Raw genomic sequence first — 22,311 nt, forward strand, 5'->3', positions numbered from 1 at the left:
CCATGGCAGAGAAGTTGGAACTAGGCAGTCTTTAAGGTCCCTTCCAACCTAAGCCGCCATTCTATGATGCTATGATATAATCTTGCTAAGTACAATATTACTTGTGTTTTGTGTTTGAATAACATTTAAACTCTATTCTGTAAACTGTGGTAGTTTCTTCTTTTTAGCTGGCAGACAAAAAAAAAATTCCATCCTTCGTATTTTATTCTAAAATGAATGTAAGAAACAGAGTGAGAAAACAGAAAATGATTTGTCTTTCCACTTGCTGAAGTGTTACTGTTGATAAGTTATGTATGGAGTTGGTGTATTATTTAGCATCAGTGGGTAATTCAGGCATCATATTTAATACCATCTAATGACACTTTTAAAAAATCTGAAATAAAAAGAAAAAAGAGGGACAAAATGAATTGAGCTATCACATTACAACTGAACGTGCTCAAGAACTTCAAAATTTGTTCTCCAAATTTTTTTATTACTAAAATGAGTTTAAAAATGATACTTAATATGATAGCAATTGTCTCTTCTATTCAGGAAAACTCCAGTAACACAGAAGAAGCAGCTTCCTTCACAGAGTCTACAGGAAAACATGATTTTATAGACTCTGTTGAGAAACCATCCTGTAAAAGAATCAGGCAGAATAGTACTTTACAGTCTCCAGAGATACCATTAGAGAACAAGAGTCAAATAGAACAAGAAGATACTCAGCTTTCTGCACCTCAGCAAAAAAAATCAGACGATCAGACAAGGTAGAACAACTAATTTTGGTTTGTATGCTCAACTGATTGTTTCTGTTCTTAGACCTTAATAACTAGCCATAGTTCTGAAGTATGTGTGTGAGAACACATGCAGGATGTTAGCACTTCTGTCTTCCACCTGACCCATTCCAGATGCATGCAGATATCCCTATACCCTTTGTTTACAGCTTCATAAAATGAACAGCCAGCACTCTCACCAGCCTGGGGTCCACTGTGGTCTCAGTAAAAGTTCCAGATTTTAAAAGGAGGACTTTAAAATACCTGTACTGGGGACAATGAGATTATGGGACTTATCTAAAACTGTGCTGAAAGTGCCCTCTGTTTGTACTTGGTTTCATTTTCCTATCAGTTAACTATGGAAGCTATTTTAAGGGTGAAATTTGGAATTATTTTTGTTGCCAAGCTCAATTGTGACCATTTCTTTGAAGTTGGAGATGGTAGCTAATTCAAAGAGATTGTGTTCTGAGAAACATGAGGAGATAATTAGTTATCAGCTAACAGTTCTGGTTTCTAGGCATTAGTAAGATTAACTGAAATCTCATAATTTAGGTTCTGTACTGTACTTCTAGCAGAGAAAAGTAGAGAAGCTCTTATGGTGTAAAAAGTTTGCAAGTTTCACCTATCTCAAAATTAATTTTTCTATTTCTAATAAAAAATTCCATATCTTGCAGATTTTATGATGCAGCTTTTCAGCACTCTGAAACTGCTTACTGTATACTTAAAATCAGTACTTTCTGCATATGTGAAGATTTGGTTTTCAGATGGAGTAATATCTGAATGCATTTTTGCCAGTGTGTGTCAGGAAGTAACACAACTGTATTCTTGACCACAGTGATCCTTTTCTCCTTTTATTGAGATTGTTTTGATTTGTGGTGTCTCTTTTTTAAATGTTTTTGATTGTATTAGACTTGATTATTATTTTTAACATACTCGTGTTACATGCTTTTGTTATGTGTTCTAAAAGACAATATAGGAAGTCATCAAAACAGACAGCATTACCAAAACATGGACTGGAGATAAGAACTGCTTCATCTTCTGCCTCTGAATGTGAGGCTGATTGCTGTGAGAAGGGGAATCAAGGACAAGAATTGAAATCAAGTGTTACCAGAGGCAAAAGCATGAGAACTGCCCACAGAAAGAAACCTGTGAAGGAGCAGAGAAGTTCAAAAACAAGCAGCCTGGTGACCCTCCGGGCTTCTCAAGAAGATGAGGAGGAAGCAGATGATGTTGAGCCTGATGATGAAGATGAATATTTTGCTCTAGAGGAAGTAAACAAAGCACCAGTGTTTGTTCCTGTAGGTCTTAGATCTCCTAAGCCTACTCCTATTCAGATAGAGGAAACAATGGAAGAGGTATAATGTAGTTGTGTTCTTTGTACACGTTTGTTTTGTTTGTTCAAACAGAAACTTTTATTCTAATTCCAATTTCTATTACTTGTTTTCTTTTCACCCCAGTTTAGTTTAATTCATTAAGAATAGTGTTGACGGTAGCAAGGATGTTTATTTGATACATGTACTTGCTTTCAAGTGAGACTACATCAGCCTGAGATCCAGTCTGCAGGGTGCTCACCAAGTGATTTATCTGGGACTGGATTTAGGCACAGCCTGGCATGCTTACTGCATGTTTTGAGGCCTAGGACTGAGCAGATGGAGCATTTCAGTTCTACATTTGAATGTTAGGGAATGAGAGAGAAGTTTGTGTGTGTGGTTTCTGCCACTGCCACACCATCAGGAAATTTTAGTGACGTGGTAGATTGATCCCAACCAAGTCACCCATGCAGCTGCTTCCTCACTCCCTTCTCTGGCAAGGCTGGGAATAAAAGTGAGAAAATTGATACCAAGACAGTTCCATAGGCGATGTGAAAGCAAAGCAAAATGAGGAATTCATTCATTACTTTCCACCAGTAGAGTGCTTCCTGAAGAGCAGGGTAAAGTTATGCAAAGGGTTACTTGGGAAGACAAACACAGTCACAAATGCCTCATTCCTCCTCCTCCTATGGCTTCATCCTACCATATTCTGTGTAACCTTCAGCCCCCTTCATTTCGTAGTATTTGTCATTCACTTGTTGTACACTATCTAGTGCATCCTTATTTAACCACAACCTCCTTTCTAGTGCTTTGATATATACATGGATAACATTCCCTTGGTCTGTGGCTACCCCCATAAAATGTCCATCATATATCCACTGAGTTCATTTAGTCCGTGAGCTGTGTTCCATTTATTATGATGGTTGTTGAGGACAGTTGAAGTGGTGTGCTATGTTGAGTTTTTGATGCCAAAGCTGGCTCAGGTGATCACTAGTACAATTTCTGGTTTCTCTGGAGGTTTGTCTTCTGTTCATGTGGTTCCTGTTATAGTACTTCTTGTAACATAAAATGTAAATAATAGGTTAAGTTTAAATGTATATCTGTTATAAGATCCAGCCCTATATCCCTCTAGTTCAAGCTGTAGAGTTTGACACAGCAGTAGACTCCACTCCTTCTCTATGCTCCAATGTAACTCTTCCACAGGCTGGAGGTTTTTCAAGGGATATCTTGCTATATTTGGCATGGGCAATCCAAAAGCTATGGTCCCTACATGTTGGCAATTATTTTTTTCAAAAGCTGTGTGTTTCCATGAACCGCTTTTATAGTTAAGCATAGAGTACAGGCCTAGTGTTTAACTGTAGTTTTAAACTAGAATTAGACTCAGAACTCTAAGACTGTAGCAAGACTTATTATCATCTCAATTAAACAAACACTAGAGAGAAAAGTGCCTCCTGCTCTCCTTTCGGTTTACTACTGGGGCTGCTTCTATTTAACATCTTTATTAATGATCTTGATGAAGGGATTGAGTGCACTCTCAGTAAGTGTGCAGACAACACCAAACTGGGAGGGAGTGTTGATCTGTGTGAGGGGAGAAAGGCAAAACAGAGGGACCTGGATGGACTGGATCGATGGGCCAAGGTTAACTGTATGAGTTTCAATAGAGCCAAGTGTCAGGTCCTGCATTTTGGTCACAACAACCCCAGGCAACCTACAGGCTTGGGGAGGAGTGGCTGGAAAGCTGCCTGATGGAAAGGGACCTTGGAACCTTGGTGTACTGATGGACAGTCAGCTGAATGTGAGCCAGCAGTGAGCCCAGGTGGCCAAGAAGGGCAGTGGTGTGGTGAGCAGGACTGGGGAACTCATCTTGCCCCTGTACTTGGCATTGGTGAGGTCTCATCTTGAGTGCTGTGTTCAGTTTTGGGTACCTCAGTACAGAAGGGACATGGAGGTGCTGGAGCAGGTCCAAAGAAGGGCAACAAGACAGGTAGGTGAAGGGCTTGGAGAATGTGCCTTATGAGGAGAACCTGAAGGAACTGGGGCTGTTTAGTCTGGGGAAAAGGAGGCTGAGGGGAGACCTTATTGCTCTCTTCCACTACCTGAAAGGTGCTTACAGCAGAGCAGTCTCTTCTACTGATGACAGATGACATCCTCAAGTTGTGTCAGGATAAGTTTAGGTTGGATATCAAGGAGACACTTCTTTACAGAAAGGGTTGTTAAGCCCTGGAATAGGCTCCCCAGGGAGAGGGTTGAGTCACAGTCCCTGGATGTGTTTAAAAACTGTTTGGATGTGGTGCTCAGGGACATGATTTAGCAGAGGGTTGTTAGAGTTAGGTAGTATGGTTAGGTTGTGGTTGGACTTGGTGGTCTTTAAGGCCTTTTCCAACCTGAGTCTACGATTCTATTCTGTGATTCTATGATTCATGGAGGGATCCCATGAAATGTTCAGTATCTGCTAAGCATGCAGTTTATTTGGAAAAAAAAAACACAACATATTTGACAGATTTTCTGCCAGGGCTGATGAACTGAAATGCTTTCAAATTAATTTTTACAGCTGGATATATCTGTGAATATCCCAGATGTGCTGGTGACTAGTAATGTAGAAGGTCTTTCTCAGATATCTGTCCAGCCAGACATACTGGAGGAGGAAAAAGGAAACACCTTACCAGCTGTAAGAATCTTTTTTTTTTTTTTTTTTTGACATTGTACTCAGCATTGCCATCTTCTTTGTGCTTTGGGAACCATCTCTTAGAAACTATTGATAATTACACTCTTTGCTTTTTCTCCTTGGGCAGCCAGGTGATGAAGGAGACAAATACCCATTGTTTCCTCACCCTCCCTTTTTCCTTCATCTTCCTTTTCTCTCTGTTATTTTATAGCAGATATAAAGCTGTGGCCTCTGACTGGTTTCCAGACCTGCTTGTGATAGTATAGATATGGAAAACTGTAAAATACTGTCAGCTTCTAGTATAGTATTTTAAAGCCAGGGTGATCTTTGGGCAGAGAATTAACCAGTATGCGTTAGATTAAAATTGCAGACTGATTTTTATGTAAATCTCTGATACGTTTTTCTTTTTGTTTAAGGAAGCAACTGCGCATGAAAATCCAGAAGCAGACAAAGGTAGATATGCATTTATCTTGTTTGTGTCTTCCCCTTTAACATGCTATCAATTTGTGGTTACTCGTGGATAAAATTTCAAAATTCATCTATCTTAGAAAAAAGATGCTCATGAGGTACTGGATTCTTTCATGTTTTTTGAAAAGGCTTAAACTATTCACATTCTTCTGTTCTCTATCAAGTAGGTGGACCAAGCATTGCAAAGTTTTGTTTCTTGGAGTGGGACTACATTTTCTGAGTCCTATGCTGTAGTTATCTTTACTGGGAGAAGAGGAAGCTTTACAAACCATAGAACAGAATGGCTTGGTTGGAAAGAATCTTAAATATCATCTAATTCCAGCCCCCAACTTACAGCTTACTTGATGTGTCAAAAAGTGATAAGAGTGGGCAGAATCATAGCTTTGTCCCCTGTATGGTCTCTATCTAGACTCTGACCGGAAGAAAATACTCTTTAGATAGGAGATATCAACCCTTACAGATCTATTGCTTTCAGTTGGGAATTTAAATACATTCTCAGTCTTTGTAAGTAGCATTTGACATTGACAGGGTGTATGGGGCTTCCTGTGCTGCAGGAAGGGGTAGAGCCTGGCTCCACCTCTCCTAGACCCATTTAAGAGCTGACTGCCAGTGAGGAATGATCTCTTCTGAAGTTCCGCTCCACTGGAATCTATTTCACAAGCCTGGAATAGGGTGTTTTTCTTTTCCTACTCCAATATAATAATTACATCAGCCAAGCTCCTGGTTATACTATATCATCTGTATATTCATTGATTGTACAACAGGGTTACTGTCTTGGTTGAGGAAGGCAAAGTCTACTGTCTTGCTTTGATTTATTTCAGTACAATAATTTTGGAGGATGGAAATGTTTAGTTTTATATGGCGAGTTAGTTAGAACATAGAAGTTTAAACAGGAATATAGTTCAGTGCTACAGATTATGGATATCTGCATTTAAACACTTCCTCCTTTTCCATTTGTGGTGGTTTGGTTGGCCATGAGATGCATAACCAACTGCTCTGTCACTTCTCTTCCTCAATAGGACAGTGGGAGAAAATAAATGAAAAACCTCATGGGTTGACATATAGACTCAAACTTTACAAGACAGACTTGATTTGGTGAAAGTTTATTTTATTCTATTGCTAACTAAAAGTAGAGTTGAGTGGTGGGAAGTCGAGAAGACTAAAACACCTCTTTGCTACCACTCTTCCACATCCTGGCCTTTCCCACACTCAGCTTGATACCTTTACTCCTGACTCCATGCTAATCAGGAACAGAGGTAGCAGGAGCTGCAGTCAGTCCATACTACTTGACCTTTGTCACACCTTGCTTCTCATGCTTTTCCACTGGTCTAGTATGTGGTCTTTCCCATGGGAAACAATTCTTCACGAACCAGCTCTTCAACATAAGCCTTCTCCACCGTAAGTCTTCCTGACTGCAGTTCCTTCAGGGAATATCGTTCAGGGAACATTGAATTTAGTGAATGAGAATTGTCATCTGTCCATGAGTATCTTAATTCATGAATGGCAACAATTTAAAAAATACATTCTGCACTGTGTGAATGATAACATCAAATGCTTTTTTGAATGTGTGGGTAAATGAATTTTTTGTAAGTATACTTGTGATTTTTAACTTGTGTTTGAACAACTTTGTAGGAATTAGTGATGGAAGCACTGAAGCTGCCATGACTTTACTTGCAATGGGAGATCCAACGTTCCAGATAAAAGCAAGCACTGAAGGTATGATCTGATTTATGAGACAAAGTCTTCCTGTGCATTCTGGGTCCACCTAAGGAGGAACAGAGCAGTAGCTGCAGAACTTCTCTACACAGCAGGAGGACAAGAGTCTTTTATGTATTTAGTCCTGCTGAATTGTAGCACATACTTACACTAGGTGACTAGGCAATGCAGCTGGGATGGAAAAAGCAAAACACCTTACTGGGTAGTACCAATTGCATCACTGTGTGTTTCTGAGAGCTAATTAAGGAAGGACATGTTTTAATTGATCTATGTTGGCTGCACAGATTGGAAAAAAAGAGGATCTGGGGTTAAATAGGCGTAAGTAATCTTTCCAGGCCTTTAAATTGAAACATAGGTCTTTCCTTCTGACTAGCTGTAACCTTAAATTACCTGGCTTTTAGTCTAGTTTTTGGTAGATTTTCATATAGAATTTATCATCTACTTCCATTGCTTGAATATTAATTAACTTTTTAAATTCTGCTGTTCTGCTTTGTTTGCTATTCTAACTAGAATGGACATGCATGTTACCTGCACAAGATGAACTCAACATGGGCAAAAGCTTTGTGAGCCAGGATGACTCAGAGCAAAACAAGGCTGCTGATCAGTATGTGGTTTCTTCAGCGACTTCTGACAATGTCCCTTGCAAGGATGGAGGCAACATTATAGTAGAAGACCAAAGCACTGGTGCAGGAGCAGGTGTTGCAGAACATTTTGAGAAAAATGCAACAGATGCCAGGTGAAATTACTACGTCAGTAAATTTATAGAGAGACATCTGACACTGCTTACTTTTGCAAGGCTCTCTCTGGATTTTTTTCATGAATTGCAAGCAGTCTGGCTTTTGTGAAAATTCCTCAGCTTAGATAATTTTCTATGGAAATTTCTAATATGGAACCCCCAGCCTTTTCTTTGTAAATTTTGAGGTGTTGGTATGTGATTTGAGAATGTGAAGTTTATTCTTCACTCCAGAAGTTAATTTATGTTTGGGAGGGGAGAATGATAGAACTTTTTTTGGTATGAAATTGCTGCTAATCATTAAGATCATTTTCCCAAAGTACTTTATGGCTAATTGGGCCAACACAAATTGCTTAAGTGTCACTGCTGCTGTGCTCTACGTTTAGAACAAACAGATGTCAAGGAGCAGTGATCTTCTATCGTTGTGTTTTTCAATTTTACTCAAATCTTCTTAAAAGTTAAAATAGCTTGATGGGATACTTTTTCAGAAAAAATCTAGAGATCATCATGTTCTGTTATTTGGAAGACTGTTGACTGCTTGAACAAAGTATCAGCTTGTACTCTGCTGAATAACCGGAATTGAAGCTTTTACTTTAAGTTCAACAGTTCTTTTATTATATTTTTAACCAGAACTTAGTAGTGTGTGATCAGTGTTAGATCACTGATCATCTCACATCTTTAAGTGTTTCAGTTATTTTGATAGAGTACATACTAGTTTGCAATAAAGTTAATTGTTCCAGTAGTTACCAGTGTAGCTGATGTTTTGGGTTTTTTTTTTCTGCCAAATAATGCCTCCTCTGTCAGCTGTATTTCATCTGTTCATTGTCATCTGTTTTACCTCTCTCATCTTTTTTTGTATGTGTTTGCTGAAAATGGTAATTTTATCTTGTTGCTAGCTTTCAAGAAACCAAGAGCTGTGTTGATGGCATTTCTCCTTCTTACCTTTAGCAATAACTCTCTGCCTATGGTGAATAGTATGAGACTGAGAAGAGGCAGTCTCCAGAAATCAAATCCAAACACAGAAGTACTGAGGTCTAATGAAAGTGTAATTCAGAAACCTCTTAATACAAATGTAGTTATGGAACAGCTAGACAGCATTCAAAGTGGTAAGCCTGTTTCTTATCCTGGGGTTTTGAAAATAGTTTTTTTCCAGTGGATTCATGGCTCTTTATAACGTAAAACTGAGTTGAAAGGATTTTTTCAATTCCTGTTCACAGATTATGCATCAGTGCTATAACATGAGATATTCACTTATTGTAGTTTTATACATAAACAAAAGCCTTAATTTAAAATTAAATGAAATGTAAAAATCAATTACTGGGCTTGCAATGTCAGAAGTACATTACAGTGTGCATTCCTTCTGTTATCACTATCTTTGTTTTCCATCAAAACCGAAAGGGGAGATGTAAAGAATAGTTTTGTTCTTCGTAATGCAGTTACAGAAAGTAGTGGTGTGTAAGGTGTTCACATTTTCAGTTTTTAATTATCTCCATGGCACTGGCAAAGAGCACAAAATATCAAGGCAAGATGATATATATGTATATCATAAATGAGACATTAATGTAACCTATATATACCAGCATTTTTTAATATAAAATATAGATATATGATGTAAGAATAAACTTCAGTATGTATGTTTATGCAGTTCTAGAACATGTTACAAAAACTTAAATGTGAAAATTATGTACAAGATTGTGCACAAATGACGTAACGTAACTTATCTGTCTTAAAGTACAACTTTATATATCTTAGAGCCTATGGACTTTAGAGGTACTACAGAAATGCAGAAGGTGGAACAGGTCAGAGTTGGACCAACTTCAAGGGATACTTCTGTCCTTCAGAATTTTGCAACTGGTATGGATCTTGTCAAGCAAATGGACAACAAAGGGAGGTAGGAAGAAATCATCAGCTAATACTGACTTTATTCCTAGGATCTTCTAAAATAAGCAGCTGAGGTGTATGTGTAGCACATTTATGATGGAAATTGTATGCTTATGGACATTGCATATGTGTTAATGCGTAGAAGTTTAATTTAGATTTCTATTTTTAAGGTTTTTATTTCTTAAATGTTACCTGAAGACTTTCGGTGTGTAAACATTAATTTGTGCTTGCTGTTTCAGTACTTAATAATCAGCTTGCTTCTTAACTGTGTCTAGAAGGAAACTTTAATGAATTGATCAATTTGAAAACATTAGTGAGCTTCTAAGCTTTCTTGCTTGGTCATGCCTTTATTAGTAAAGTCTCAAGTTAGTGGTGTTAGTATTCCAGTAAAAAACCTCCCTTTATGTAGATTTGTTTGAAGATTATGATTTTCTTTAGTAATTTTTAAACAGGTAAATATGTAAGCTTCATATTAAATGCATAATTAGAATCATATTATACAGAGGTTAGGCCATACAGAGGGTACCCTTAATTGGTTTTGGTTTCAGACTACCTGGATATGTATCTTACAGAGCACAGAAGGAGATGAAAGATGCTTGTGGAACTTCTGGGAACTTGTCAGCAGAATGTGAGAAATCTCACCTTGGACTAGAGGATTATCTGGATGAAAGTTCTGTGGACGGACCAGCTGTTCAAAATCCTTGTCCTGCCAAGGACAGTCAATGTACAGTCAGCTTTGCTGAGGTAAGTAATTTAATTTAATTACAATCTGGAGGTGCCTGGTTTCTCAAACTCTGTTTTACAGACCTGGCATTTCAGATGGTGAATGAAACTTTTTTTTTCCCCACAGGTATAGTCATATTTAACAAGCCTCAGTTTTGAGGATTTCAGCAATAACACTTGACACTTGTTAGCAAAATGTTGAGAATTTCTCAGAGTCTTGATGGAAGAAGTACCTGTGACTCCAGTATCATTCAGCCTGCCTCTTCTTGTTAAATATATTTAAACTAAAATAATATACTGCAGCGACAATGCATTTTCATTGTCACCTTCATTTGCTTTGCTTTAGAACAAACTTAGTTTTGTTTAAATAAACTTTATCCTTTTCTGTACTCCTTCCCATTTTATGCGTAACTAACTTTTACATATACCTATTTGGCCATGGTAATGTATGTGTTTCACATCTTTAGTTTTGCAGTGGTTTATGCTGTTCTAGCATAAATATCTTATTTTTTCCTGAGGGGGGGGGGTTCATTCACACTTCCTTTGAGACCTCCAGCATTGTTTGAAACCAGTGTACTTGCAGTTACTGTGGAATGGCTGAAGAGCAGTAACTTGTTTCCTCAGTGCAACCTGTGGATGTGTCATATTAGAACAGAGCACAAAAAAAAATTGTGCTCATGATGGATTGCAGAAATGGCAGGAGGAGGCAGCTTGCAGTGGAGTATTCCTTTTCTTCCTTTTCTTAGCAAAGGTACATACTATAGAAGACGTAGGATAAATGTGTTGCAGAGCTTGGTGCTTCTCTTTGGCACTCAGTTGTTTTGTAATGGTTGGGGGAATTTACATTCTTAGAGCAATTTGTTATGTGAATCATCAGTGACAGAGTTGTGCAGTGGGAAATATAAATTTATTTCAAGAAATCATACAGACAGACAGTGAGCTGCACATAATTTACATATTGTTCTTGTTGGTCTGATATCCTTCAGCCTAGAAGTAAAAGCTGAGAAAACACGATTTTAGGCTTTCTGTCTCTTCAGTGTTTGACATGCCTTGTTTCTTTCTTGTTTTGTAGTGTTATTTGTCGAGCTTACCATATTGTTTTATTTCAAATATTTTATTTCTAGAATGAAACACGTGCTCAGGATTGTGAACAGCAGCATATAAGCAGTGCAGCAGAGACTTCAGGTATAATGCGCACTAATATTTTAAGTTAGCAAAAAACTTGTGTATCACTGATGCAAAGATTAAAAAAATAGGTGTTATGATTAAATAATCTACTTAATGAACAAACAAAAGGACCGATAGCTTAGTGCCATTCCCCACTCTTGCCTCTTATTGAAATTTCATTAATGCAGACTAGGCTTGGAAACTTTATGGATGACTCCTTAAGCTTAGATATCAGTAGAAGGAGAAGTTCTTGCTCTTTCCTCTCTGCAGCGAGCACCTGCTTATTATCTCTGCTGGGTTTAGTGTTTCTTAGAGCTCTTTGTGAGACTGACTCACTTACCTCTCAAAAACTGAAGGGGTAGAGGGAGAAAGTCTCTGTGTTTTTCCAGTGGCTTAGTGAGCTGTAGTGGCTCATGAAATTTTGAAGTGAATGCCAGTGTCAATGAGTGTGAGTAGGTGGGCTGTGCAAGTATAGAGGAAGAGGAGAAGAGGGGATGATAATGGAAGAAAACAAACTTTCCTCTTCATCTGCTGTTTAAAAGTAATGCAGGGTGCAAAGGTGAGAGGTGTTTGTTGATAAAACAAACTAAAACTGAGCTTGGAGGTTTGGAACTAATACTTGGATAAGATATGGGAAAATCAGTGTTAGAAGCCCAAAATACTTTTTTCATGCAGACTGCAGTCTTCCTGCCAAATTCTCAGGCATGTGCAAAAAGTAGGGTTAATATTTATTTTCAGATGTCTGTCACTCTGCTGCTCAGTTTTTGAGTCTCGTGGAGCATTTTAAATCATCTTTAATGAGATAAAAAATCAAAATGAGTTAAAGTTGCAGTACAGCTCTACATCATTAAAAATTAGAGCTGTCTTAAGTAATAGATTAATGCTGTTGCTTTACATTTTTGAAAAACCTTTAGAAATGTTATCTCCTAGAATTCATTTTAATGGCAGTTGGCAGTTGATAATGCCTATCTTTTTTGACTAAATTTTATTTCTCATTTATTACATTTATGATGGTACTACTTCGGTCTTCCATGTCTTAGGTCTTCCCACAGAAAAACAACAGCAGACTTCTGTCACTTAAAGAAGTAACTCTTCGTACCTCACAGTAGTGTTTAGAGACAGAGCCATCTGACAACCACAGTTACACGTTGTTCTTTGTTGCTAGTACACCTCTCTTAAAAGCCTCATCCCTGTTAGGCATTCTCAATATTCTTTCTTCTGAGGGATAATAAGGATTCTACTGCAATGAATGAGGTCCAGAGAGTGATAAGATTCTTGTCTCAGAAAAAAGCGAGCATATTTTGTGAAGGATATCCCCAGTGTCTTCTTTCATGGAGATTTACATGTTCATTACTGAATGTGGGGAGGGCATAAAGAAGAGAACAGTATGATTTTAAACTTGAATAATAGACTTTTGTCTATGTTACTTTTTTATTTCCCTGGAAAATTGTGGTAGTGAATGATGAGCATAGATGTCCAGAGGAAGAAGAACAGACGTTCATTTTAACATTGGTGGAAATCCTTGCTGACTCAGGAGAGTTCGATACATCTGCTTTGCAGGAACAAACTTCAGAACCATTACTACCAGCACCAATACTTATCAGTCCAGTGAAATCAAGTGGAACCAGCTCGGCTGAAGTGGAGAGGTAAATATTTTTGAGCTTAAGTATACTGGACTAGGAGTATTCTTCAGTGCAAGATAAATGAATTATTTCAACATTATTGATATCTTCAGCTTGGGAAGAAAGGGAAAAAAATGAAGGGAAAAAATTCTGAGGTGTAGTAAGTGTTGCAATTCTTTAGAAAGTACTCTTGTATTTATGCATGTTCTCAGGTAAAAACAACAGGTGTGATGCTCCAGCACTGAAGAGGACTTTGCCCTGTTATTGAATGGATAGATCTTTAAGAGTGAATTTTGGCTACGCAGTGTAAGAGTTCCAACTCCTGTGGAACTACTGGTGATAAACAGAATTTCTGACAGGCACAGTTAGGGTACATCTTCTGTGTCACTGCTTTACATTATTTCCCTAATCTCTGCTGCTTCCTGAGATGTGTCAGTCCTTTTGGAATCATACCAGGAGGGACAAGGAGAGGGGGAGAATCAAGATTCAGCTGCGTGTACAAATAATACTATATTTTTGGACTATTTAGGGCAGTTAGTCTACTCTTTTATGGAAGTATCAAATGCAGTTCAAATAGAATTGCTTCTGAAGTAATTAGTTTTGACTGTAACTAGAAAAATTCTCTAACATGCCTTAAGATAGTGCAGCAAAATGTTTCTTCATGGTAAATCGTACACTTGAAGCCAATACTGACTCTAAGTAGAAATGAGTATTATCAAATATCCATGTATAACAGCCACACGGAAATGTTCTACAAGATGAATTTTGGCTTATTATACAGTAATGTCCTGGTTTTAGCTGGGATCGAGTTAATTTTTCTTCCTAGTGGCTGATGTGGGGCTGGGTTTTGGATTTAGTATGACATTAGTGTTGATATCACACTGACGTTTTAGTTATTGCTGAGCAGTGTGTAAATGGACAAGGCATTTTCTGCTTCTTGTGCTTCCCTGCCAGCAATCATTCTGGGAGTGCACAGTGACCTGGGAGAAAACACAGCCAGGACAGTTGACTCAAACTGACTGAACGGATGTCCCATGCCATATATTGAAAAATAAAACTGGGGGAGTTGGTTGGAAGTGTATCCGAGGCTCAGTGGGCATTGTGCATTACTTTTCATGTACATTCTTCTATCATTGCTGTTATTATTTTCCCTTCCTTTTCTGTACTATTAAATTCTCATTACTGCAACTCACAAGTTTTGGGTTTTTTCTGATACTCTTGCCCATGCTACTGGGGAGGAGGGAGCAAATAGCTGTGCAGTGCTGATCTGCTAGCTGGGTTAAACCCTAACGAGTCACAATTATGCCTTTCTATAAACAGCACTGGATCTTTGACAGCTGCAGCTGATGAACTTGGTGAATATTCAAACAGCAGTATGGAAACCAAACAAGAACACAGTGCTTCAGTGGAGCCTGCTCTAAGTCTGATGCAGACAGCTCAAAAAAGGTCAGCTGCTGAGCCTGCAGAGAATGATTTTCCTCTTGTCAAGAAAACCATATCTACTGTAATGGAGAGTAACATGGAAGACCCTTGTGAGGTGAGAAGGTAATTTGGTAGCAGTGTCTTTATGCATAGTTTAGGTGCTTAACACTTAACGTATAGGAGAGCATTTTAACTGTCTTTGGAATTAGAAGAAAGTGACTTAATCTGTACAATTTCAAAGGCAAATTGACATCTAAAGATTGCTTCTTACTTTGAATGGTAAAACAGTTTTTAGACTGTTGATTCTGATTTGTTTTTTGAGAATTTGTTTGTTCTTGGATATTTTTATTAGGCTTTCTAGTATGCAGGCTGGTACTACATCTTAATATTTGGTTCATTCACCACAGCCTTTCTGACAGCAGCACTGCAGGAGAGAAAACTCTGATTGTATAGTGGATGACTGGAAGATAGTGCAGATTAACTGGATAACATAATGGTTCATGATGGTGTCTATTACAAAAGAAGTTGTTAAATATGTTCATAACATTTTTGTCCTAATGGGCACTAGTCTATAAGAATACCTGCAAAGAAAGACTGGCCAGTCTGTTTGGGCTTCCTGGTGCTTTTTGAAAATGACCCAGTTGTTGGAATGACTGCCATTAATTTCTGTGACCAGACTAGGGCTTTGTAGTGTGACTATGTCAAGGAATGAGCAATAATTTCACATACGATTCAGAGAGCTTTTCTAGGAAGGACTAGATAAAACTGTTCCTCCTTTGTTGACCACTCATCTTGTCATTCTTGTCTTGAATCATTTCTTATGGGAACACCTTGGAAGCCTGCTCAGGAAATAAGCTATATGGTGAATTATACTCTACTGAAGATGTATTTTTTATCACTCCTGTTCTTAGAAGTGTACATGCACGATGTGCCTCTGTCAACTTTTATTGTTTCTTGAATAGTGAGATAAATAACTTTTTTTTTTTTTTTTTTTTCAATACAGGGGTATTCAAGTAAATCCACAAATACTCAAATAAGATCTTCTGGTAGGTAAATTTAAACTTGTAAAAGCAAATTGTAACTAATTTAAATGCGTAATACACAGCAGTTTGATATTTGTCATTATCCTAAGTGGTCCTGTCTGCAACTAACTTAAAATTAGAAAGGAATTTTTCCTGCAATGCCCTAATACCTCAGTTTCACAGTTTCTGCTATAAACTGAATGTGTTGTATTACATAGCTGGCTATTAATTTAATAATGGTTTGTAATGGTTCTAAGAGCAATGCTGTAGATATTCTACTTGTGAATTTCAGGAGATTTTTAGACAAACCTGTTATTGTCTGCTTAGCAAATATTTTCCCTTGCCAGAGAGTGCTAATAACCAAAGGTGTTAATGTTACCATGCTATGACACAATTCATTTTTTATTTTGTGTTAGTCTTTTAAAAAATACATACACTGCTTAATCAGGTAAATCCTGACAGTACAGTTTTCAATCAGCTGAGCCTTTGAAGGATTTGGAGAACTACCTGATTATGAAGTAAACTTGAAAGAGAGATTGTGGAATTTTAAACAACTTCACTAAGTTCTGTTGTATGCTGTAAAGATTGGGAGTGCAGCTGTGAAACTAAACTTCTCCAGCTTTTCCACATAACGTTATAATGTCTTGACAGACTTTAAAAGCAGATTGTGAATTCTTTAGTCCTAGTGGTGGTTTCAAAAAAACAAAATGACAAAAAAACTGGAAAAAAAATCAGCCCTCATCTTTTAAGCCACTTTAACATTACACTCATCTTTTGGACTGTGGTGTTATCAATGAAAGCAACTAACTGAAGTTTCTTAATTAATCTCTATTCTTTTACAGATAATCTTTTTCAAAACCAAGGGGCTTCAGCAAAGAAAAATGTACTTATTCCTGCCTTGCTGTCTGAGTCTGTTTCACCAGTAGATGAGAGAAGCCAGTGTGAAACTTCAGAGAGTTCAGGGAAAGCATCATTTCACAATTTGGCATCCAGTCAAGAGGAGATGACATGTAGGTTAACCTCCAGCAGAACAGAAATAACTGAACAAGGAAAACTGGGGGATAAACATGAAGCAGCACAGTTGGAATGTACTGAAAGTCTAACAGAATCTTCAAAAACTCCATTACTCAGGTATCTATACAATGTTTTTGTCAGCCTTTTCTGTTAGACATTCTTTTCCATATAGAGTTATTGATATCCTCTTTCCACTTAGTATTACAAGAGTATTACAATTAATTACAATTTGCAACCTGTAAGAATTATAGGTCTATCCTCCACAGAAATTAAAACGGATCAAGCTGTCTCCTTTAAAATTTGAAGTGTTTTAGGCATTAAATAGGCAGATTGACCAGGAGATGTTACTGATACATCTGTTTAGGCACTGACAGATGCCTCTTTTGATACAGATATCCATGAAGCTGTAATACAGACTTAGGATAATTGTTTTTCTTAGCTCAGTCTAATGCTTAGATATATGCACCCATCCATTTGTTATGATTTTTGGCCTTCTGTCAATAAGATTTGGATGTAGTACTCACTGTGTTTCTACAAGTACTAATTTTAGTCTTTTCCCCATTGGATCTTCTACCCTGACAGATCAAAGGATATTATTCTTATCTGCCCATCCAACTATTTGAACTATGTCTTCTTGTTTTAATATACCTTTCTATAGTATTTAAATGTTTTAGTTTCTTCTCTCTGTTGTACACACTGTTTTTTTGACCGTGGTGCTCCACAGGTCTGTCCTGATCCTGTTATTTGCTCTTTCATTATGTTATGTTCCCAACAAAACTGGTTATTTGTATCTGAGATATCTACAGTAGCTGGGTAACAAATAATTGAAATTAAGGATCCTAGCTTTCAGATTTATTTCCTAAGCTGTAAATTCTTAGCAACATGAGAAGTCCTTTGATACAGGATGTACTTCCTCTATACTTCGTCACTGTGACTTCTCTGTCTTGCATATAACAACACGTACAATGCTAACAACAGGCTGAAGCTCTGCAACAGGGATTCTTCTTTCTGGTGTAGATAGTCTAAGAGAGTCTGACATAGTCCAATCCTTGGGAATCATGTTGGTTTTTTTTTGTCATTAATTACACGAAGTGTGCTCTTCTGAATTCTTCCTTCAGGTCTATGTCTCTGTTCCTCTCAGAAGCTGTTCTGAGCATCTGGTAGTTACAGTCTCTAGTTCAGAGACAAGTGACATATCCTTGTTCTCAAGAGTGGAGGTTGTTAAGTGTTCCTCTTACACTTTGTAAACTCCTCGTATGCCAGAATAATCAGTCATACAGAAGCTGATGAAAACTTCTTGTTTTTTTCCTTAAGAATTTTCAAGCATCTCTGAAGTGTGTGCTGTATCGTGAACTCGATTCCTGTAATACTATTTACATATTGCTTTTATGGATCAATTCTGTTACATTCTGACTGTACTTGTTTTGAGTGGAGTGGATGAAAACCATTGGGATTTTTATCTTTAACTTGCAGAAAAAGTAGTTCTGAATCTGCAGAAGAAATGCAAAGGAAGAGAGGAAAGATCGCAAACCCACGGATTGGGACCACAAAGCAAAGTCTGAAAAAAACAACTCCATCTAATAAGGATGACACGGAATCTTGTTCCTTTCCCTCTAGAAGCACATCATCATCTGTGGAGTATGACAGCGCAACTGTTGATGCTATAGTTACGGTATGTTTGCTTCTGAATGTTTTTGCATTTTTGAGATGTGAGAAACAACGAATTAGTTGTTTTAAGAGTGAGAAGGGGGCTTGTTGTGATCAAGTTTTGAGAGATTTGTCTGCTGCAGTGAATGGACTCTAACTTGTGCATGTCTAGGAAACTTCAAAGGGAATTTAGTTGCTTTCTCTGTGCGCATGTATCTTTGAACATTTTGGTTTCTTGGAGAGTTGTGGCCCATTTTTCTACTCTGTTACTTTTGCAGAAGTTGCATAAGGTTCGTACGTTCCTTCAAGACTTAAATGAAGCTGTGAGGGGCTCTGCTGATAACTGTATTAATGTGTATAGGTACAAGATGGTTATTCTGTGAAGTTTTATGACTTTGAATTGCCTTGTACCAATGGTTCTCTGTTTAAACAGACACCCACAGCAAATATGTGAAGTCAGTCAAAAGGGAGTGACCACTGCCCAGTACGCAGTCCATCTCAAAATCTTAATCAGCTTTTGCTGCAGAAATATTCCTGGTGCCAGTAGAGGGATGAGAGGGGAACCTACTTGTTTTCCTTTTTCCAATAATTCCTAATTTTTTTAATCTTGCTATCTGAATTGACAGCACAAGCATCTACATATGCTTATATGTGCATGCACATGTGCTCTGTTATGAGTAGCCTTTTCTTTTTCTATTAGGCTCCACATAGTGAACCACCCAAGAAGCCTCCCCAGTGTGCTGAAGATCAAGAGAAGGAAGAGGAGCCAACCAAAATCTCAGAGTATTTTTTCAGTGACATCTTTATGGAAGTAGATGACGCAGAATAGCAAATTGGCTTTCTAAAAATGGTGGGATCTTAGTACAGCTAAATAAAGTTATCATTTTTTAGGAAAACATTACTTGTTTTAATATTAATTATACCAAGTTTAGCATCAATTACTGTTAGTAACTTCCATAAGGAGTCATTTTCTTCTAAATGGGTGCTTTCAAAAGGTTGACATAAGCTAAACCACTATGTTGGTGTCACTGGACCAGAACAGTGGCTGCGGGATTAATTTTCACTTGTTTGGATCTTGGTAATGGGTGCATGATTGTCTTCTAGAGAAGTGCAATGCAAAAAATGCTTATTCTTGTGACAAGCTATTCCTTTGAATTTAATGCTAAAGACTGTGATACTGATTATATAAGTTCTTTACTTCTTTTTGTGAAGTATGCTGTATTAGTATGTTAGAGGGGAAAACCTTTTATTTACAGTGCAATCTCTGTAGATCAGGATGCAAATACTGAAAGTACCATCATAAATGCATAATTCTGTTCAGCACTGCAGGTATTTTTATTAGCATCTCCAAATTATGTATTTTTGTATTTAAGATGTCTTACAGAAGTTAAAAGACCCTAGCCTGAAAAGCCAAATGACTTTAGCTCCTTTAAAATGCATAGAGGAAAAACCTGAAAAACATTTAATTTACACAGTGATAATCTTTGGAACTGTCCTATTGGAATGACAGGAAGAGTTTAATGTTTCTCAGTACAAATGCCAGTTTCCTTCTGTTGTGATTTAACCCAGCAGGCAGTTAAGCACCACAGAAAGTGGAATGAGGGAGAATAGGAGTCGTGGATGAGATAAAAACTCTTTACCAAGACAGAAAAGGAAAATGAAGACAAACATGCACTAACAGATAAATATCTCCACAGTGCAACTGCTTATCACTCACCAGCCAACATCCAGCTAATAATACAGCTGCCTGCAGACTGCCCTCCTAGTAACTCAAGGTCTCACTACCTGCTGACTGATGCCAGGCCAACTGCAATCAGTGACCCTCCCCACATCTTTACAGCCTTCTGTATGATGTCATGTGGTATGGAGTAAACCCTTGGCTTCATTCAGGCCAGCTCTCCTGGCTTCATCCTGTATGGTGTCTCTTCCCACTGAGCCTTGGGATTGCACACATCTCTCAGCAAGAACCATAGCTGTACTGTCAACATTATCTTAGCTGGAACTGGGACATCTTCTAAATTTGAAAACAAAGGGGTTAGATGGCGTTTCTTCTTGTTTCTGCATGTAGGTGTGTATATCTGTAGTGATGTCCTTTGTTGCACTTATTCAAAGTAGCACCAACAACTGGATTTAAACAACAGTGATGTTGCTTTACGGATTTGCTATTTGGAAGCAGTTGTATTTGAACGTTTTCCTCATGTTCCACGTCTGCTTGTACTGAAACTCACCATAAAATTTTGGTGTAGCTTGAGATTTTAGCTTATTTTTTTTTCTTGCTTAGGAAAATTGTCTTGTTGAAATACAAAAGTTCTTTTGAGTTCTTACAGGTAGCCACTGAGAGGTCAAGTAATTCTTAAACGTTATTACACGAAAAAGAGCATGTAGATGTAAGTAGTCCAGCTATTTCTCCTGGTAATTATTAACAGCAAATATTTTTGCAAAAGAAACTGTTATAAAAAAGAAATTTGAATTGTATTATGCTCTGCAGAAACCCATCTTCATCTTGGGGCTGGGTAATAATTTACTTGCAAATGTTCTCATGTAATCATTTACTGCATTTTGAAATACTTTAAAGTTTGAGAATGTTTGGCAGTGCTTATGAATGAACATTTAAAACTTTGTCAATAATGAAAAATACACCGAAAAACTACTGCTGTTGCAAGTTGCTGTAGTAGGAGACCTGTCAACCACATTGCTCAGAGAGGCTGTGGATGCCCCATCCCTGGAGGTATTCAAGGTCAGGTTGGATGGGGCCCTGGGCAACCTGGTCTAGTATTAAATGGGGAGGTTGGTTGGCCCTGCATGTGGTGGGAGGCTGGAGCTTCATGATCCCTTCCAGCCCCAGCCATTCTGTGGGGCTTGCAGCAGCATCTTGTAGAGGTGGTGAAAAGGCTGGTGATCCCAGCTTGACAGTCTGAAAAGCATATTGTTGAAAGAAAGACAAACAAAAACCAGACACACACACAAAGGTAATCCACCACCATCAGTTTCTGTTTGGAAACCTCGGCTCTTTTGTTCTGCCTAACACATTTAACTTGAGATGTTTGATGTAAACATTAGGGAATAGATGAGTGTATACATTAAGTTCCATGTATGCCTTGCAGATATTTCTTTTAATCAGATGCTTAGTTCTTAACACGCGTGGCATGTTTCAATCCCTTTTGCACTGACATAGCCTACGAACACATTTCTGGGGATTTGGCTATGAAATAATTGCCGTGAGTATTTTCTGAGGTGATAACCATTGTGCATTTCATTGCGTGCAGTTTGCATTTGTAGTACAGGATACAAAATAACTTTTCATTACTAAGATTTAAGGTGCCTTGCCTATCTTGTTCATAGAGGCCATGCTTTCTGTTCCCTCCAGTAAACCATTTGCACTTTGTTTCAAAGAACAGTTTGGATAGAGGTGAGAAAAGGTTGCGTCGTGTTCTGTAACAGCGGACGGTATGGCAATGAAAGATCTGTGCGATGGGATTTCAGCGGGATTTCCGCCTGTATAATCGCCTACGTGCTTTCTGTTTCAAAGAAAGTTGTCGTGTAAACTATGTAAATAAATTATTTTATATGACTCCCGTGCTCGTTCCCGTCCTATTTATCACGCGTTCTAACCGCAACGTCACTTTTTCCTCACGGCCCCGCGGGCGCGGCTGAGGGCGGGCGGCCCCTCCACCCGTTGGCTGCGGCGGTGGGAGTGGCGGCGGCGGGCGGCGCGGCCGGCAGTGCGTGGCCGCCATGCTGCTGGGCCGCTGCCGCCTCCTCTCCCGCGCGGGTGCAGCCCGCCCGGCCCGCGCCCGCTATGGCGAGGCGGTGGCGGCGGTGGGCTCGCGGCCCGACGCGGGCTCCCCGCTCTACCAGGTAGGCTGGTACCGCGGGGGCTCGGGGCGGGCCTCAGCGCCCAAGCGCTGCTCCTCGGTGTCCCTGAGCGAACCCTCCGTCATTACGAAGCCCGGCGCTTCCCGGAGCTGGGAGCTCCCTGCTGTTTGTTGGCGGTTCCCTTTCTCGAGGAGAAGGGGAGCGGATGGCGCGGAGTGCCCGGGCTGCCGGCAGAAGGCGTTACCCTTGGGGAGGAGATGCGGGTGGAGTTAAATCTTACCGCGGTGACGGCGTTGTAAATCGCATTAATAATGGTGCTATATTGGCGTCTTCACCCGGAAGGTGAAAGTTGT

The 22,311-nt window shown here is 38.7% G+C and overlaps 2 protein-coding genes across 11 annotated transcripts in view; both read left to right on the forward strand.

Moving 5' to 3' along the window:
* Positions 1-21,713, forward strand: part of BDP1 (BDP1 general transcription factor IIIB subunit) — a 62,940-nt gene extending 41,227 nt beyond the window's left edge. For 5 of the 10 annotated variants that reach the window (XM_085213370.1, XM_085213376.1, XM_085213373.1 and 2 more), the window contains 16 exons: positions 532-746; positions 1,720-2,107; positions 4,614-4,730; positions 5,144-5,180; positions 6,828-6,911; positions 7,422-7,647; positions 8,593-8,750; positions 9,397-9,535; positions 10,098-10,269; positions 11,373-11,433; positions 12,872-13,061; positions 14,358-14,574; positions 15,463-15,505; positions 16,324-16,612; positions 17,969-18,167; positions 18,843-21,713. In XM_085213370.1, the coding sequence (XP_085069496.1) occupies positions 532-746; positions 1,720-2,107; positions 4,614-4,730; positions 5,144-5,180; positions 6,828-6,911; positions 7,422-7,647; positions 8,593-8,750; positions 9,397-9,535; positions 10,098-10,269; positions 11,373-11,433; positions 12,872-13,061; positions 14,358-14,574; positions 15,463-15,505; positions 16,324-16,612; positions 17,969-18,167; positions 18,843-18,971 (2,664 nt within the window). In that variant the 3' untranslated portion in view covers positions 18,972-21,713. Of the gene's footprint in view, positions 1-531; positions 747-1,719; positions 2,108-4,613; positions 4,731-5,143; positions 5,181-6,827; positions 6,912-7,421; positions 7,648-8,592; positions 8,751-9,396; positions 9,536-10,097; positions 10,270-10,375; positions 11,342-11,372; positions 11,434-12,871; positions 13,062-14,357; positions 14,583-15,462; positions 15,506-16,323; positions 16,613-17,968; positions 18,168-18,842 lie in introns of those variants that run through there. The other 5 variants (XM_085213371.1, XM_085213372.1, XM_085213377.1 and 2 more) reach the window with 5 other exon arrangements.
* Positions 21,714-21,810: 97 nt separating this feature from the next.
* MCCC2 (methylcrotonyl-CoA carboxylase subunit 2) overlaps positions 21,811-22,311 on the forward strand; it is a 34,789-nt gene continuing 34,288 nt past the window's right edge. Inside the window, exon 1 of the mRNA XM_085213381.1 lies at positions 21,811-22,000. Coding sequence (XP_085069507.1) covers positions 21,878-22,000 — 123 coding nt within the window. The 5' untranslated portion in view covers positions 21,811-21,877. The remainder of the gene's footprint in view (positions 22,001-22,311) is intronic.

The sequence above is a fragment of the Meleagris gallopavo genome, chromosome Z, assembly GCF_905368555.1.
Source record: "Meleagris gallopavo chromosome Z, MGAL_WU_HG_1.1, whole genome shotgun sequence".
NCBI lineage: Eukaryota > Metazoa > Chordata > Aves > Galliformes > Phasianidae > Meleagris > Meleagris gallopavo.